Source organism: Marmota flaviventris, chromosome 6, assembly GCF_047511675.1.
Source record: "Marmota flaviventris isolate mMarFla1 chromosome 6, mMarFla1.hap1, whole genome shotgun sequence".
Classification (NCBI taxonomy): Eukaryota; Metazoa; Chordata; class Mammalia; order Rodentia; family Sciuridae; genus Marmota; species Marmota flaviventris.
In genome coordinates, this window is record NC_092503.1 from 19093958 (window position 1) to 19114029 (window position 20072).

The 20072-nt window shown below is 34.2% G+C and overlaps 1 protein-coding gene across 9 annotated transcripts in view; it reads right to left on the reverse strand.

Annotated features, from left to right (window-relative positions):
- Adgb (androglobin) overlaps nt 1-20072 on the reverse strand; it is a 169142-nt gene that overhangs the window by 122515 nt on the left and 26555 nt on the right. For 7 of the 9 annotated variants that reach the window (XM_071612934.1, XM_071612930.1, XM_071612932.1 and 4 more), the window contains exons 6-9: nt 17669-17808; nt 14855-14941; nt 9345-9592; nt 5272-5406 (exon numbers count right to left, since the gene is read on the reverse strand). In XM_071612934.1, the coding sequence (XP_071469035.1) occupies nt 5272-5406; nt 9345-9592; nt 14855-14941; nt 17669-17808 (610 nt within the window). The remainder of the gene's footprint in view (nt 1-5271; nt 5407-9344; nt 9593-14854; nt 14942-17668; nt 17809-20072) is intronic. The other 2 variants (XM_071612936.1, XM_071612933.1) reach the window with 1 other exon arrangement.

Here is a 20072-nt window from a genome sequence, read left to right on the forward strand (position 1 = left end):
CATTAAGGAATCCTCATCATCCTAATGGCTTACTGGCGTTACTTCACAAACCTCTCCTCCTAGCATACTGCCAGGCGCCATCTTAACTTGGTTGTGGTCCTCATCAGTTGATGACAGAAAAAATGTGCTTTAAATTCTATGACAATAACATTTTTATGGGATTGCAATATTTAATGTGAAAATATTAAAAACATCAGCGTTTATTCAGGGGTCAACTTCTAAATATTTAATAAGCATATATCATGGCACAGACCATCAAATTGGAGCTGCTTATAAATACTGGTATCACAGTTTTGGTGTTATCATCTTATCACTAACCTATGAATTCTGGGTAGCAACATAATAAAAATAGATTATTTTAAGCTAAAATATTTACATCTTATAAAAGGGATTCAGGGGTCCAGAAACTCCCCAAAATAGGTAAAACATTGCACATTTGTGTACATAATAAGTGCCTTAGTCTATTTTGTGCTGCTATAGCAGAATACCTCAAACTGAGTAATTTATAAAGAACCAAAATTTATTTCCTCACAGTTAGTAGCTGGGAAGTCTAATATTGAGGAACTGGCATCTGGTGACAGTCTTTTTGCTGTAATATCCCATGGCAAAAGCCAAAGGGCAAAGAGAGGGTTAGACAGAAAAGAGGGCCAAACTCCCTCTTTTAGAGTAAGCCCACTACTGTGATAACCAGTTCACTTGTGCAATAATGCCATTAATCCCTCTGCTCCACCCTCATGACCTAAATCACTTCTCATTAAGCCTCACCTCCCCAAAATTTTGCATAGTGACCAAGTTTTCAAATCATGATCACTGTGGGGCACATTCAATTAATAGCACTAAGTATTTGGGAAAAGAGAGAAGTTTCATAATTTTCATAAGATTCTCAAAGAGTCTGTTAATGAAAAAGATAAGAGATATTTGAAAAGAGTCTCAGAGAATTCATATTTGGTCCATTATATCTCTGTAAATATGCTATCTGATTTCCATAATACTACTTCCTCATATCATTACATATGAAAAAAATGCTTTCAGAATATCTTAGAGGCAAATATTTGGATCCAGGAGCTCTGTATCTTTTAAAGAACAACTCATTGCATAAACCATAGAATGTTCTTATTTGTCTTCCCAGATGTTAAAGTAGTATTTCATGGAATCAAAACAAATGCATACAATCAAGTTGGATAATTGATGAATAAATTTAAGGGAGAAAAAAGACCCACTTAAGGAGATGACATTTAAAATTCTAACCTCTAAAACTGCCTTAAAATATTTGTACAGTCTTTAGAAGTTGTGCAGTTTCCAAAACTGCCTTGCTAATTACATGTATTTTATTGCTTAGGAGGATTTCATTGGTATAATTTAGATGTTTCAATTTAGTGCACCTCTTCTTATTCCCTATATTTCAGAAGACTCTGCTATAAAATAAATAAGATTGCTTAAGTATCATTTTTATCATTGATTTCATTTTATGTTAGACATTCACTGCCTTAATAAATAACAGTTTCAGCCTGAAACGATGATTCACAGTGAGATGAACTCCAAATTACTACATAACTACTGCAAATTCATAAGGGGTATTTGTCTAAGATTATAAATCATTTTTCAGTGTGATATTAACTCAATTTCTTATAGTGGCTAACTTTTATTGAATGCTCACTCCATGGTAAGCTCTGATCTAAGCATTTCACACAGACATGACTAAACCCCAGACAGATTCCAAGCAGCAATACACGTCTCCCTGCTCTTCCCAGTCTTCCGCCATCTTTAACAGTGTAACCTTAACCACACCAAGTTAGAAAAGGGGGATTTCACACAGGAGCATTTATTTCAGGGGTCAACTGGCAATGGTGCACATTGCTTCTGTTCCTGTTCCATGGGCTAGAACACAGGCACAGGCCACATTTTACTTCAACAGAGGCTGGAAAAATCTGTTCTCAGAAGGAAGAAGAAATTATGAACATCCAGCAAAATCTCTCTCATGGTCAGAAAATAGTCAACCTTACTCTTCCAACAAGACATATTCCAATCTTACTGATATGTATTTTTTAAAACAAAATTTTTAACAGTTACCATGTTACTGAGCTATTTTATATTACTAAACAAATTCTAAGTTTTCTTGTAGTTAGGTAACTTCAAAATTCAAATCTCTAATATTCCTGATACTACTTCTTTCTCAGCTATGAGAAGGGTCTGATTTGTTCATTTTTTTTCTAGAGCTTCAGTATTTTAAATTAATGTTACAATTTGAATTCAAGATTTTATTAAGTTACATTTCAAATTTAGTTGTTTAGAGAATAAGTGTTCAACAAATTTTAAAGCTGCTAATATCCACAGATATTGAAGGAGGTATAATACAGCAGTGTGAACTCTGGAGCAGTACTCCCTGGGTTCATAAAGCTAGTTAACACTTCATTTAGAGTTCCTCCAAGAGAATAGTCAATGCCAAGAAGCTGCCCCTTGTGCCAGAATAAAGGTCTGCACAGGGTCCTCTCAGCAGAGTTTTTTAGTTGCTGTGGTGAGTGACTACAATACAGCTCCTATTCTCTTCTTTTCATGGTGGAAACTTATATTGCAGATCTTCTGTCCTTCTTCAACAATACATTAGATATAGGGGTGGACCTACATGGTTGTGGGTATAAGCACATGACTTGGAGATCCCAGACTTTGCACTAGATGCAATTACTAAATAGCAATTTGGTTGAGATTCTTGGTAAGAGGTGAACATATTATATATGTGGGAAGAAGAATGACATGGACACCTGAAGATCAAGGAAGTGGAATGTGGCAATTATTGACGGTTTGCCACCAAAATGGTTCCCTCTTTCTCCAAAACATTCAGCTAAACTCTATTTCCTGATTTCCCTTACAGTTAGGTGGGCTATAGACTTCTATCACAGTCAGAAGGTGGTGAGCAGAAGCGATACAGGATACAGCTAGCTCTGCCCTTAAAAACGCCACTCTTGCAGAGCTCTAGGTCTTGCTCCGTCTGCGGGTATAGAAATTTAGAATCCACATTGCTGAAGTTGTCAGAGCCATAAGAAATAAGGAGGCTGGGTCTTCCAAACACCATTTAGAAATGAGCTTCTTGCCAATCATTAACACAGGTCTTTGATTTTATGTAATTTATATATATATGCCAGTCATTAACACAGGTCTTTGATTTTATGTAATTTATACACACACACACACACACACACACACACATATGTATACTGTTTGAACCATTTGTTAGTTACCTTAATTAATACATTTACTTTCAAAAAAACAATAAAAAACTCTTAAATGCCACATAGTTATTAGAGTATATATTAGATATATAAATGTAAATATATACATATATGTATAAACATGAATAAATATCTACATGATTTTTGACACCTTATAATTATATATTATTTATAACATTTTAAAACTTTGAGTGACATATTATTTTAATAACATCTGTGATAAATGCACTACTTTCATAAATTTAATAAAATAGGAGTACTTCATGTTAAACTTTCCATGATTTCTCAGTTACCTATGACATTTTATTTATGTCAAGTTGAATATAAATAATATAAATGTCATGTTATTTTTTTCATAGAGTTTGAATTGTAAGTCAATTACCTTTTGAATGCTCGGGGTCCCTGTATAATCTGGTATAAGTAAAACCAAAACAGCTGTTTTAAGGAAATGAATTTTAACAATACCATCTCCCAAACCACTTACATTTAACTGTATGGGAGAAGGAAGTTCATATGGCCACTGTCTTTTATTTATGGTAGATAGAGTCCTGTAGAATTCATTTTAACATGGTATCTTGGACATGTTTAGGAATTAACAAAGACTTCAGCAATAAGTATCCTAAAATGTATTTCTACCCACATTTACCAAGCACTTTACTTGGACTTTAATAATTAATTCTCAGAGGAGCCCTCACAGATACCATGCTCACTTTAAGAAATCAGAAGATTCTGATTTTAAGGAGCCTCCATCAATTGCCTGGTGCTTACTCTTTCCATAAAGGATTTGACTCAGGCAGTGGCTCCAATTGGAACCTGCGTTCTGTATATTGACATTGACCTTAACTGTGTTCCAGTGGAAAAAAGGCACCATTACCCTCACTTTCACAAAGAAAGAAACTAGAGCAAATTTCAGCCATTTTAATAAAGATGAACTTTGATAATGTGATATTTCCCACTTTCAGAAAATATTACTTAAGGCATCAATACAAGAAAATAAATTTTAATGAAAAATTAAAGATGCAGTAACTAGTGACTATTTTCTTTACCACATCACTGGACTCATTTCAGTAAACATCAGAGGCCAGAACTATTAAAATTTTCTAATAAAAATCATTATAATATATTAAGGAAGAATACAAAATGAAAATAAACCAGATAGATAAAGCACAGTGCTGGAGTCAGAAAGACATATTTTCAACCATGTAATGAAGGATGAGCTGAAAATTGTAATCAACACTCTGGGAGCACTAAGATAGAGGACTCCTTTGTTGGGACTACAGAGTCTCAAAAGAGATATTGAAATCTCCTCTTGAACAATCTGAAGTGTAATTTTTTTTTATAGTATATGATACCATTAGAGGCTGTTGTACTAGATTGTTTTAGGTGGTACAGAGGATAAAGGTCCCTTGACCCAGGACCTTTGGAACCATCTGTCTATGTAAGTTGGAAAGATATTAACTAAAACGAGGGAGATACAGTATGATTTTTATGTAGTAGATAGAATCCTGAGCATTTTCACTAAGAAAACATGATCTTTATACAATGAGACTGTATAGATCTGCTATATCTGTCCAGTCACAATGTGATACACAAAAAAAGTATGGTTGTCAGTAAACAGGCCACCACTATAGACCATGCTTCATGGTCTGAAACTGTCAAAGAGCTGGAGGTACATACACTGTGAGCAAAGAGTTACACATACACTTTTTCTTTAATTTGGATGTTACTAAACGAGGAATTTCAAATTTACTTAGATTTGGATGATAAATTTAGACTTGTAAGCATCTTTCAGAAAAATGCCCACATGGGGCTGCTTCTCCTTGGACTGTCATGCCGGAAGAACTTGGCTTGCTTCTGTCTTCTACAGAGGACCTGGCCGCGATGTGCACAGCCATCCTTTACATAGAGGGCCCAACACTTATGGGAAAAGCCCAACAATCTTTCTTAGATATTTCAAAACAGAAAATACATCTCTGTGCTTCCACATTTTCCAGCATTTTAGGGAACGACTAAAATAAAGAGCATTCTGAGACAAAGAGCTTACAATCGGAGAGGGACTGCATGGAGTGCTGTACATCTGATGAGGGTCTTGAGCCATGAATTGAAAATTTGAATTTTTCCTTTTCCTTTTCTCCATCTTTACTTTTTTTCTTCCCAAGATCTTTCATATCTGTTTTCTCTAACATAGCAAAAAAATCATAAATCTTTTAACTAGTAACTCTCAAGCTACATTTATTAGTCATTGTATTAAAAAAAGACCAGAACAATTATATTTTTTGAAATGTAAAACTATAGCCACAACTTCCCCCAAACATAATCTCCTTTAATTAGAAACATCACAATAAAGCCAGAGAAGTTTTTGAAAATCCACATGTACTTTGAAAGACATCCAACATTGCTTATTGTTATACATAATAACTAAATTATTATACATAATTTTGCATTTCATGGAGATCATTATTGGAATATATTTTATTTATGTAAAATTAGAGTGCCATGCTAATTTTCTCAATTAAAAAATGTAAACAACAAACAATAAAGCATGGGCTGAGGGTTGGGTCCTGACTGTGGGACCCTCTAAATCTTATCTGGGGCCTTCATCTCAAGGAAACAAGTTTTGTTCCCAAAATATCTTTTTGTGGAACTGGAACTCAACCAACACCCACAAACCAACCTCCTTTTGCCAGCATGGCATGTGTAATAAAACCCATGAGCCCAGAACTATCCCCACTGTTTGAATTCTTATGCATAAACGCATCTCTATGAAATATTTTATATGAAATATAAAACCAAAATTTCCTCCAAGATTTTTTTTTTTACTCTCAATCCCTTCCAATTCTAAATCAGAATTTTAAATTTTGGTCATTTCATTCTCTGTATAAGCTACTAAATTTATAATCACCATTGGTCACAGGGTTTATTTTCTTAAAACTTTGCATAAATTAAAAACAGTGGGTATTAAAAGCTTTATACAGTTCCTTAGTATCCAAAATATACCTGTTTCATTTCTTAGCGTTAACAGATTTAACACCTATGCTTGATATAAAATTGAGGAAAACCATAACTTTAAAGGGAGGAAGAAATATTTAACTGGGAAACTTCCATGCAAAAATGTGTTATTAACTTTCAAATGTTAACTTGATTCAATGCATCAAATTTGGTGTAGCAGTTTGTGATTTCATTTATAATTTTAAAATTGAACTTTAACAGTCTTCAGACACCTATGCTGAATTTATTATTTAAAAATAATCTACTATCTAATGAAAACAATAGAAAAAAATAAGCTGTTTCATTTAGAAATTTGGATAATATGTAACAGAATTTACCAAAATGTGTTTTTGACAAATATCCTAAGTAGTTGTTATTTCTCTTCCATTTAAGTCCAACCATAGGGCAAAACCCTGTTCTAAATAACTTGCTATCTGAGTCCTAATTGTACAATCCTCTCCACATCAACTCAAATCTCCAGGACACTACATTTTCCATCTCCACCTCACTCTCGGCTCAGAGCTAAGCTTTCTATTAATAGAGAAAGTAGAAGTCTTTTGTCAGAAATTCTCAACTTCTCCCAATTAAATAAACCTGTTCACCCACCCACATCTGTATCAAACACCCCTGTCCCTACATGACCTGTGTCCAGCCATTAAAATGGCAGAGCCATTAGTCTTCCTGGGCTGGGACAATCCCTCCTGCTGGACTGTGGATCCTACTCCTCCCACATTCTCAGGAAAAGTGCGCTGTTGAAGTCATCTCCTCTAGATCCTCCCAATCATCACCTAAAACCACTGCCATTCTCCCTGATTAGGTGAGCAAATATATATTCTGTCTGGGTCCCACAATATTCCCTGTCAGTTCCACTTTGTGACTCTCCTGTTCTTCAAGAACTTCTATAGATTAAGTTATTTCCCATTTACTTCGTTAAGTGCCTCCACTATGTACTTCATTCCCATCAGTCCCCAGTGTCTGATGACATTCCCATTAAGACAAAGAATGGAAAAAATTAAGTTCTCATTATAGTTCATCTCTCAACAATACCTGACAGTCTCTCTGATTCTTGAAACATCATTATCCCCTCTGATTTCAATGCCCACATGCTCTGTTTTGGGCTTTCCCTGCTTCTCTGACACTCCTTAATCTCATTCATCAGTCCATGAGCTCTCAGATGTGTAGGTGTTTCAAGTCTCAGCCTTCCTAGTCTTCTCACACTATACTTTGTCCTTGTGAAATATCTTCTATGGTTTTAGTGTGCACTTGTCAGTGACTCCCAAATGCACATTACCAGTCTTGAAACCAGTATAAAAAATTCTCTTGTCTTAAAGGCATTTCAAATTCAATATATTCAAAACCATTTTGTGTTCTCTCCTAATAGGTGCTACATCTATCCAGGTTTGCAATTCAAAATTTTCCCAATTATCTTTGCTAAGTTCTGCCATTTTTTACTTCTTAAATATCATTTGAATCAGCCACCTCATCTGCATCTGCTCTGCCAATACCTTCTTCCCTATTGTTATAAGCTGATGTGACAGTCGCCAAGTTGGTTCTTACACATTGGCCCACACCCCTAATACCCTGTTCCACCTCCAGACTATTTTTCTCAGGCATCAAAGTGATCCTTTGAAAGAGCAATCAGATTGTGATTCTATTCTAAACTCACCACTGGCAGTCAGTAACTCTGATGACAAAAAGATCAATAACCTTGGAGCGACCTATACGACTTGATCCAATTATTTTTCTTGAGCCACATTATCTCTTCACTTCCTCTCCTACTAAACACATTTTCTACCCACTCCTTCAACACATGGTCATCCCTCCTACTGCCTGATAATCGTTGTAATCATTATTTACTCTGCCTGGGTTCTCTTTCCTCTACAATCCTCATCTTCCTCTAGGTAATTCCTCAAAATTCCTAGAGAATTCTTCCCTGATGGCCTAGAACAGGTACCCCAATGAATTGCCAAAGATCCTATACTTCCTTTCAAGACTCATATTTTAGTATGTGGTTATATACTATTTTTGACATCATGAATGTTAGTCTCTTTCACTAGACTGTAAGCTCTAAAAGGCAGATTTCACATCTGATTTGTTTACCAAGATACCATCAATTCTTGGGAAACAACTGGTATTCTAATCAGCAAGCAGTATATTTGAATGAATTAGTGAATGGATGGATAAATGATAATTTGTGAGTCTACATGAGAAACAGCTTCTAGAAGCAAATCAGTTTGGAATATACTGGATAAAAGTAATTTAGTCAGGCTTCTTTTCATAATGAATACATGTTAGATCATTTCAAGAGGGGTCTATAGGGACAGGTACACATACACAGGGAATTTTGTTTATTTTTGAGGAAAATCTAAAGTAATAATTTCTGTGCAGTATACTAGAGGAAATGCTGGTGGACAAGATCTTAATAAAGAATAATTATAATAACAGTCAATATTTTATAAATAAACATTTGAAAGATCATTGTAAATAATACCAAGATATACAAATAAGTTGACTATTTTCTTGTATATTTGATTCTACTTCATTATACAAGCATTATTGTCCATATAAAATGTTTTAGAAGACACAAAATAAATAATTATCCAACACATTTTTCATCTTGACAAGAGAAATGATCCTGTACTTCATAAAATTAATCAAAATTACTTTTCTTCAGATTTGAACTTACACTTTAGAATAAATATTGGAAAAATCATCCATGCTTATTTCACCTTCCCTGGAACAAAACAGGATAACTTTTCCCCTTTACTGTTTGGGTCCATCACTCTGTGCATAAAAATATAAGAGAAAAATGTGTTTGATAAAAATTTAGAATTTGGTGTCTCTTCCTATATTAATATTTTAGTATATGATAACACAGAATTAATTTAGTATCATTGAAGTAGAGAATTGCCTTTAATTTTTAAGGAAAGCAAAATATGGAACAATAACTTATGCATGGTGAACACTGCTGTAAATTCTCAAGTCCTAAGAGAAACATGTTTATTACATGGCAGTTTTTACAACATTTAAGGATGATTGTGACACTAAAGGAGCTTTAGGTTCACAATATTGCAAGGGATTTACATGCAGTGTCCATGTTGAATGAAACTTTGATGTAAAATGTCTTACCCTTTGTAACCTTGTCACCTTTCTCAGGAGGCTTGAGAGTCGTCAAGGAACCATCAGTTTTGAATTCCTTCGAGTCTTTCACTTCCTTCCCATCTTTGACTTCTTTGTTATCCTTTGTCTCTTTCCCTTGTTCTTTTAGTTTGTTTTCTATCTCTGCTATTTTGCTTTCAGAGTTGAGCTCATCTGGCAGCTTAAACTCCGGCAATATTTCTTTCAAGAGATCCCAAACTTTGTCCATATATCCAGGGCTTAGAGAAAAAAACATCAATAATAACTTTCAAAAGATACCTTTACACTTCATATCAATAAATTATTGACAATTTGCTATTTTATAAGAGTAATTTTAATCATTACATGAATTTTTAGTTCAAAAACCCCCACCATCATACATTCATTCATGCAACATGCTTTTACTGAGTACCGACTGTGTGCTGGGATTTGCTGACACTAAGAGACCAAATACAGCTTTACTCATCTCAAGGATCATTCAGTCCAGCAAGGGAAACAGGTATGTTGAAACCACGATGGGGGAAAAAAATGTCTATTTATGTGAGTAGCAGGTGGTCTACCATGCAAAAGGGAGACTTAATAGACATTTGTCTGAAAAGGAATAAAAAATAAGAAACAAGTGTGTCCTGCTACCACCTTCTACTAAGTACTCAGAACTAAAAGCTGAGAATGACCAGGTCTCTCTCCTTAAAATCCTGATCAAATAAAATCCAGTGTCACTTTGACCCTATCTTCTCTCCCTGCAGTAAATCATGTTTTCTCCATTTTCATCAACGCTTCCTCAGCAGAAGGCCTTAGAAAATCCCTCTGGAATATTGCCTAAGCCAGTCTCCTTGCTCCAGTCCTGCCATTTGTTGTATGGCTCTGAGCCATCTTCCAAAATCACAAATATGATATGGTCATCCTCTCATCTAAATTCCTCAATGATATGCTTTCCCTGTGAGGATACTGTGGAAATTTCTTAACAAGCCATAAAAGGGCTGAGTCTATGTGGCTTCTGCTTACCTACACCCCAGACCCATTCATCTTCTAGAATTCAGCAGCACATAATCCAGCCACAAAGAATCAAGTGCTGCTCTAAGATTACGCTATTCTCCCTCCCACTCCCTTGCTGTTCTTCCTTCTCTGAGTTGGTTTTCCCACCTCAAACAGCTTCACTAATTTCAATGCCTTTGATGGAAGCTTAAGTATTATGTTTGGGGGAATTAAACTACTTGTTTTTGATCTAATTCCAAAGACTGTTTTACACACATCTAGTGTGGCCTATAAAAATACTTTTCAAGTTACTCATTTATCACACACTTACTCTATGCAGTTACTCTGAGGCATTGTTCTAACCACATTAGGCATAAAATTTAGTAAGATAAAAAAAGAATCATTATTCCCTACTCTCATGGACCTTAACATCCAGTGAATGGATACAGCAGAGAGAGAGAGAGAGAGAGAGAGAGAATATAGCATGGAGTATAACTTCCATTATGAAAATGAACCAAAAGCAGATGGGATAGGGCATAAGTTGCTAAAGGAATAATTTAGGTTCGATGGTCAAGAAGGCTTTGTCTGAGGAGTTGATATTTATGGTAATTGAGACCCAAATTCTGTAACATATTCAGCAAAGCAGATATCTGATGGACAAGCATTCTAGGCAAAATAAAACAGAAAGAAAACAACATAAACAACAATGTCAGGAACCACAACTCAAGAAAAGACCCCAAGGGACAATGAGTTTGTAGCCAATGAATGGTTGCTAGGATGGAGATAAGGTCAAGGAAGAGATAAGAGACTGTGTATGAGTCAGCATAGTGTGAGAACCAGGGTGAAGATTTGGAAACTTCATTCAAGTATCATAGCTAACCACTGAAAGGTTTAAAAGAAGGTGAGGGATATGATCTGACCGTATGTGTGTGTATACACAGGCTATATATAGAGAGAGGGGGGGAAATGTTTATTATGCTTTTTTTTTAACTACTCTAGTTACCATGTAGAAAATTCACTAGAGAAGGTTAAAATAGACCCAGAGAGGCCAGCTCACCCTGTAGCTGTGGTGGTGAGCTGAACTGGGAGGGTAATAGTAAGACAGAAAAACAAAAAGATTCAGCCCAAGTAGAGAAGCTACAGTGGGCAGAGCTCAGTGAAAGACTGCAAGTGAAAGGTGAGGAGATGAGTGATCAAGGAAGATTTCTAGAATTTTCTTTAGTTTGAGAACTAAGTGGATGATGGTGCAATGACCTCAGAAGAGGATGGTAGGAAAGGTACAGGTTTGGGAGACTGAGAATCTAGAGTTCCTTTCTGGATATTTTGAGTTTGAGATACACTTTTGACACCAATGTAAGCTATGTCATTTGGAAAGCTGTGTACCAGTAAAGTCTACAGTTAAGAAAATATCAGGCCTGGATATAAAAACTTGAGAGTTATAAGCAAACTGTTCATTAAAGTCATGGGACAGGATCTCTGTTACAAACCATCATTTAGTGGTTGAGGAACTATTCAGGAAGGCTGGGAAAGACCAGCAAATATGATAGGAGGAGAACACAGGGTTATTATGGAAGCCAAGAAAATCAAGTGTTGCAAAAGAAGTTGTTCAAGGGAGTCAAATAAAGGGATGGTAAGCAAATGGGGGAGTGGGAAATATGACCACCAGATTAAACAGTGTTGAAGTCTTTGTTGACTTTACGAAAAGCCATTTCATTGGTATGACAGAGAGGAAGGAAAGTTTGATGAGAAGACAGTGGGAGGTAGGAGGATAGTGGAGTATATTGACCCTAACCCTACCCTAACCTCTCATTCATTTGACATTCTCTGAGAATAATCAGTGAGATAAACTCTGATTTGAAAAGAATAGGGTTCTCTGTGTGTCTGAGACTGGCTTGAGTATCTGAACTGCCCCCTAGTCCTCTTGGATTCCCCATATATTGCAGCCTTCAGTATATTTTATCTGTGCATTTAACCCCACTACACCTCAGCAACATTGATTTTGCAATTTAATTGAGTGTTAAGAGATTGTAAATTTTACATGGTCACACAATTAGCAAATGAGAAAGTCAGGATTCAAAAAGATCTTTGTGAATCCCAAACACATGTTGTCATTTTTTTCTATCTACAATATAAAAAAATGTTATTCTATGAAGATGATATGTTCAAATGTCACCATGGAATGACAAATAAAACTTCTTGGACAATTTGACTTAAAGATGAGGTGGCAGAGTGCTGTATTCACAGATGGACCACCCATCAGATAGGCAAATGAATAATCCCTCTATTTGAAATTGTCTGATTTCTAACATCTACTCTGATATGTCTTTAATTTTGTGCTTCAGTCATTACATGGAGAATTAGAATCAATTCCATTTTTTATTTTCAAAGATAAAACTTTACTATCTGTAAGGAAAAAAATAGGGAAAAGGTCAAAATTCACAAATAGAGTAGTGCCTGCCCTTGGTGGTGGTCCACATGGGAGAATAGGAGGAAGGAGTTTTCTGATGGAGTTGCTACAAACACACTTTCTCCCTTACTGATTTTCCTATGGAAAAAAAATGTAGTCAATAAAAATTTGAAGTCTTGACACCCTACTTTTCCTTGACTTGCAGGAAACCATGAATAGGACTGCTTAATATTCAAATTCTTCTTATTAACAAAGACATCCTACTCCTGAACATGCTGTGGGCCTTTGCGCCTATTGTTTTCCTGTTTTTCATTCTCTTGCCTTCCTTTCTCTAACCTGCCACAGAAAATGCTAGAGGCTCAGGTCAAGTCAGAACCTTGTTCATAAAGCCTTACCTGACCCGTCCGTCCCCTGCCCTCTTGGCAGATGGTTTCTGTTCCCATGTTTCAATTTAAACATTTTTGGACAGTTTTTTTATATACTGTTTCATGACTTCTTATATATATATATATATATATATATATATATATATATATATATATATACACTTTTTAAGGTTACGGTATAATTGTAAGGTAGAATTAATGGTCTGGGTGAGTCTCACTTATTCTTCACTTGCTCTTATTCTCATTTATTCAACATGTTTCCAAAGGTTGATTATTAACTACCAAGCATCTTTCTAGATAATATTAAACAATATAATGAAAGTCATTAGAGATGGCAAAGGCATTTTGAATAATTATGTTTATACCATAATCTAACTACTTTTTTCTGAGTAGATGCCTTTTCTTTCACCTATTAAATCTCAGTACACCATCCAGAGTACATCATATTATCTCCCATTTTACAGATGAGGAAACTGGTCTCTGAGAATTTATATTACTTGCAAGATTCTCATAGCTTGAAAGTGGAAGTATAAGAAGTTAACTCTCAGTATACTGTTCTAACACCAAAGCTCATGTTTTTTTTCCCTTTTATGTCACTTTCATAGACATTTTGTCAACAATTATAATTCATGTGGTATCTTTATATTATGAAAGTATATGAATGCCTTTAATATTCACCCACAATCTTACTCTTAGCATTCCATCAACACTAGAATTAAAATTTTAGATCAGTTCATAGTCTTTCAATTTCATTCCCCTTCTACTTCTTTCACTAACGTTGTCCACACTACATCAGAAAATCTTTTGGATATCAGAAAAGGGATTTGAAAAGGTGCCATTTTTTACTTCTCCCTAAGATACAAACAAAGATCAACTTTCTTTCAGGAAAATTATCCATCAAGGAGGGTCAACCGAAGACAAACACAACTAAAAAGCAGCAGATAACAGGCAAGTGCTCTGTCTTCCTTCTATTTTCCTAAAAGCAGAACTTAAATTTGCAAAGACAGAAAGTATCCTAACTCCTTACTCACTTGTCTACCAGAAAGAATATAAGTTAGCCCCTAAAGGTAACAGTGAACTTCATCTTCCTGAAGATGGTGTCAGAAGAATCTATGTTAACAACCATTATGTCCGTCCCAACTTTTATTTGCCGTTCACAGGTTACCACTGTGGAGACTGAAAGTCTTTCATTTTTCATATCATTTCTCTAAAAATTTACTGTTCTTTACTGATGATAAGGATGCACTGAAATTCAAAAAAACCTCTTTTTTAAATATTTATTTTTTAGTTATAGGTGGACACATTTTATATTTATGTGGTGCTGAGGATCAAACCCAGTGCTTCACGCATGCCAGGTGAGCGATCTACCTCTGAGCCATAACCCCAGCCCCAAAACCACCTCTTTTAAAACAGCTAATTCTTTGTTTTTCCCATTTATATGTGACACATCAATTCTTAGTAAACTTCTAGGTTTATTATTATTACTATATTATTGATGTGTCTTTTGTTATAGGGGTCAGTTTCAACTAAGAATCTGTAGGGGGTTATTCTTCTATACAATGAAGTAGAATTTACCCTGAAATACCCAATGAGTTTTATATAACATTGTAAATGTTATTCTCACATACGTAAAACAGAAACTTTCTTGAATTTTTTTAATGATTAAGAATATTTTAAATACATCTTGGGAAGAAAGAAAAAATAGATATGAGCGACTAAATAGTCAAACTTACTGAAGAGAAATGACTTCCGGTAACCACCCTGTGAGCGCATGAATAACTGTGAACTCTCCCAGTTCTCGCCTCTGTGCTATGTGAATGCTAAAAGAGAAAACACATCATGCAATACTTACCAAAATTTGTAACACAGAGGAATATATAAGAACTAGAATCACTAATAAACAGCAGCATAATAATCAACATAAGGGGGTCATAATGGTTATACATTATAGTACAAGAAAATATTGTCTCATCAGTTAGATGATTCATTAAAACCCTAAGTATGCCCCAATGGTAAAGTTCAAAATATATGTGAAAAACATGCATATAAGTTGTATTTTAAAAAGATCTAAAATTAATATTAATGCCATATACATAAAACTTTTATCTTATGAAATATATAACATAAAAAATGCATAACTCATTCCATATTTTTAATATATGATTATATTGTTCTTTTGAGACTACAGCAGTGATTTTCATTGTTTCAATTCAATAAGTATTTTAAGTGGCCTATGAGAGTGTGTGTTAAGTCAGTCTCATCCATGGTAGGCCAAAATGGGCATCAGAAGTTCTTAATGAATTCCTTATATAACTGCAGAGAAACCAGACATCTGGTTCACCCTATAAAGAAGAGTGGACCTGCCAGTGTAACATAAAGTCAGTAGTGTTTAACCAAATAACACTCTTCTCATTTGCTCTCTTTATTCATATATATTTTTTGAGGTGTTCATACTATTTACATTCATAAACAGAAATGCCATTCCTCCATTCCACTCAGGACTCACAGCCACAGTCCACTAAACATCAATAGTGGTGGCAATGGCACTCACCAACATCTGTGTCCTTTTCTTCAGAAAGGAATCCTGTCTCATTCGTATTTAGCAGTATTTATAGATTTCCATTGGTTTGTTGTATATGGATTATGAATTGCTATATGTCTACATATCTCAAATGATTTTATGTATATAGATACACATTTTATATATATATATATATATATATATATATATATATATATATATATATATAAAATAAAATCATTGAGAAAGAGAAAATACCACTGTAGTCATATATAAATATTTTTCTCAAAGATTTTGTGTGTATGTACACACAAAATCTTTGAGAAAGACAAAATGCCACTGTGGTCACACACACACACACACACACACACACACACACACACCTGTTGATAAATTTCACAAAGTCTAGTCTGAACTCCTTTTTGTATGATTTTATTTATGAATCAACTGCAAACCTTATAGAAATAATGCTCTTTTCTTTACATGTTTCACATGGATATTTAAATAACTATTATGATTAGATTTTAAATGTAGAAAGCTAAACCTCATATGAAAATAATCTCTATATAGCATAAAAAAACCTAAGAATTTATAGAAAAATATAAATTGTACCATGTAGGGCAGGTTTCCACTAGAAATCAACAAAATGTATTCCACTTAGCTTGGTCCTTTATTTTCAAGTTGGATTTGTTCATTTTATTTAAGTAATAATAACCGTGTTACTCACATTCCTATTACATGCTACTGAACTATTGCTTTAAGAAAGACAAAATGCCACTCTAGTTACCCAGATTGTGTACTTCACGCCTTCTGGTCTTGCTGTTCCAGTTCTCAGAACTTCAAGTGAGGTCTGAGAATTAGAACCATTGGAATCATCCTTAATGATTATTGTCAAGTAAACATAGTTTCCACCAGTAAGAATCCTCAGTTAGTTTTCATCTATCATTTAAAAAAATCATTGAAATTAGGGCTGAATGCTGGGTAAAACAAATTCTCAAGAGAAAATTGAGGGTTAGTAAGAGAAAAGAGAGATGGGGAGGGTGGCAGCAGGAAGAACTGTTTTTGTTTTGTAGCCTCAGGAGACAAAAAAGAAGCTGAGCCAAAAGAAAATCCACACAAAGCAGACCTGGCTTCTGACTGACACTGCTATGTTTATTACTGAAAGGGAGGGGGCTGTGCTTCAAGCAAATAACTGACAGGGTCTGTAAAATATGTGGGTGTCTTCTATTGAATTCTGAGTTGCTATGACACGCTGCAGTAGGGTATGAGATCCAGGCTTGTGCAGTTCGTGTGAGGATTCTCCCACTGAGCAGTGATAAAAAGTCGCCATGCATTACCAGTTCAAGCTCCTATGTTCTTTACTTTTTATTTTTTATTTTCTTGATTTTTGCACTGTGAGTTGTATTGCTAGCACCAGGAGAGAATGATTGCTTGTCTATTGACTACAGCAGACATGCCTCATGATACGTTGGGTACTCAAGTCATATTGGCATAGAAGACACAAGCTGATTTGTAAGCATATTGAAGCAAATATGAGTAGTTCTTATCATGAACATTTTAAAAGGGGCCAATGTTACCAAAGCACAAGGAGCACATTGATATCATTCTGAAAAGTCCAGATTTTTCAAGTTGCATAAGATGTTGCTGCATGTACAGAACTTATAACTTTAACCAAATCCCAGTATATATTATTCAGTATTTAGATGAACTAATATTTCCCCCTACAAAACAATTTCTTTCTCCCATTAAACGGAAACTCTATTTTTCGCGATCTATTTTCCATTTATAGTAAGAGAGTCTGGAATCAAATAATTTCCAGTATTTTTCTTGAGGGAGTTTTGTGTGATAGCTGGCTACCCAAAACTTCAAATCAGTGACTTTGGCACATTAGCTTTTATACATGAACGTTCACACTGTTGGGAAGGAAATCCTTTTTAAAAACTAAAGCAACTCAATACGGATGTACAGTTGCTCTTGTGTGCCTTTTTGTTTTTATATAAATGATGAATAATTTCTCACTACATACTCAACATTTGCCAGCTTGATTATGGCTTTAGACAACAGCATTGGCCAGAGTTCAAATTCACAGGTTGAAACTGGAAGCAATAGATTGTTATCTTCATCAAAAGGCATGATGTCATCAATAGTTATCTTTCTCCAGCAACCCTAAAATAAAGAAGGAAAGAATGCAACACTATCAGTGATTTATATTATTTTTCTCACATATTATCACACACTGCTGACATTGTTACTTACTGTTGTATAAATTTATGTCAGCATCTCACATTCAAAGACTGAGATACTGCTTTTTAGTAATATATTGGTGGGGCATTTTAGCTTATGATTTATTTAATTATAGCACATCCATATTAATATTGTCCTTATTTATGAGAGCTTGTGAACACATAGTGCAGTAATTTAAAATGTTTCAAACAGCAAAACCAAAACATTATACAACCAGGGATTAGTTTAGGCATAATTAATTTACTTTATATTGTCATAATGTAAATTCCTCAAATATAACTTTAATAATTATAGCTTATTCTGATATGTGCTCATTGATCTTATACTTTAATTCCCATGTTATACCTACTCGAAATTTTAAAAGGCTAATATTTTATCATGAAGTAAATTCTTATCTCATTTAATGAAATCAGTGTATATTTGCCTATATGCATATTACTTTCTAAACAAAATGATAACATTAATTATTTTGAACTTTTAGAGTTTTTTTTTAATTTTAGTTTCATGTGCTAACTTTTATTATGAACTTATTCCTCAAAATATTTTGCCCAGTTGTGTCAACCATTAAAATTTCCAAAATACACATAACACATGGTCTATTACCATTAATTACTTACAATCTAGTGGGGAGTGCACGTATGCCAACAACACAGAATATCATATGTTCAAAGTATTGTGGGACAGAAAGAGAAGTGCAACATTTGGAAGTATGGAAAATGAAGTGAGACTAGAATAAAGATTCATGAAAGCATGGTTTTCTCAGGTACATGTGAACAATATGATTAAAAAAATTGTAAAACATACAACACTCACCATCTTGAATTTCATGTTGCTTTATTTAGTGGTTCTATCTCTTTTACATTCTTCCTTAAGAAATTATGTAGAGTTAGCCAGGATCAAAGGCAGGGGTATGACACCTGCCTTCTAATTTCAAATGAACTGACCAATAAGAATTTACAGATAAATAAGCAAGATGCAAGAGGACACTATGTGATTGACACCTATTTAAGGCAACTAGAAAAGGCAAATTTATGCAGATAGTAAGAGGTTGCTAGTGGCTAGGACAGGGGAGAAGAATGGAACATTATTTGTAATGAGTAGAGAATTTCTGCTTTGGATGATGCAATTTCTAGAAATAGGTAGTGGTGATGGTTGCACAACAGTTAAAAATACTTAATGCTGCTGAATGGTTCACTTAAATGATTAGAATATTAAATTTTACATTATGTTTATTTTACCACAATAAAAAAGCAGCAATTGGTGTTCCCTTCCTACACTTCAATTTTAAAGACAATTTTTTAAAGGGTTCAGGATTCCTATAAAGGAAAAGTTTTAAGCAACTATGAGATATTAATCTAGATCAATTCAACAAAGAACACCTGCTCACAGATGATAAAAGGTAACATTTTTCTGTTAAGAATGCTTTTATTATTAAACACTACTGAACAGTGCATTTAAATGAATAAAGTATACAGCATGTGAATTGTCTCTCAAGAAATCTATTTTTAAAAAGCACAGGAATAGATATTTAGCATTAACATATTTTTAAAGTATGATTTACTAGACCTATAGATATTTTCATGGTAATATTTTTGATCTACTGATATTACACATTGCTTCCTTAAAGTATAACAAATTAAATTGTGCAGATTTAATTTAAATATGCATATAAATGACATATTTAAGAAAACTAGACCAGAAGGGAACTGTGTAGAGGGGCCAAAAATTGTGGTAAAGTATCTACATTCCAATTTATGTAGTAAAATGTTAATATTAGTATGATATGTCAAGATCATTGTATTGTCTTGAGCAGCTAATAAAAAATGTTAATATTAGTTGAATGTCATAAGCTATACATATATATTTTTTTAATTCCTAGGGAACCACTGGAAAACAACGTGCAAAGAGATACGCTGAAAGCACTATGATTATATAGGTAATTCAAAAAGGAATCCTAAAGAACATTCAAGAATTGGGTTGGAGGATTCAAAAATGGCTAAAGAATCCAAAAGTGCAAATTTAAAAATAAGAAAAGTCATAAGCAGATAATAAAGTGGTAGACATATCACGATCTATAAATAAAATACAAGAGTAACTTGAGTATACTTATCAAAATTAACAATTTGCATTTTCTTAACAAAATAATTCCACATGTACGAATCCTAGAAAAAAAAATCCATATAAAT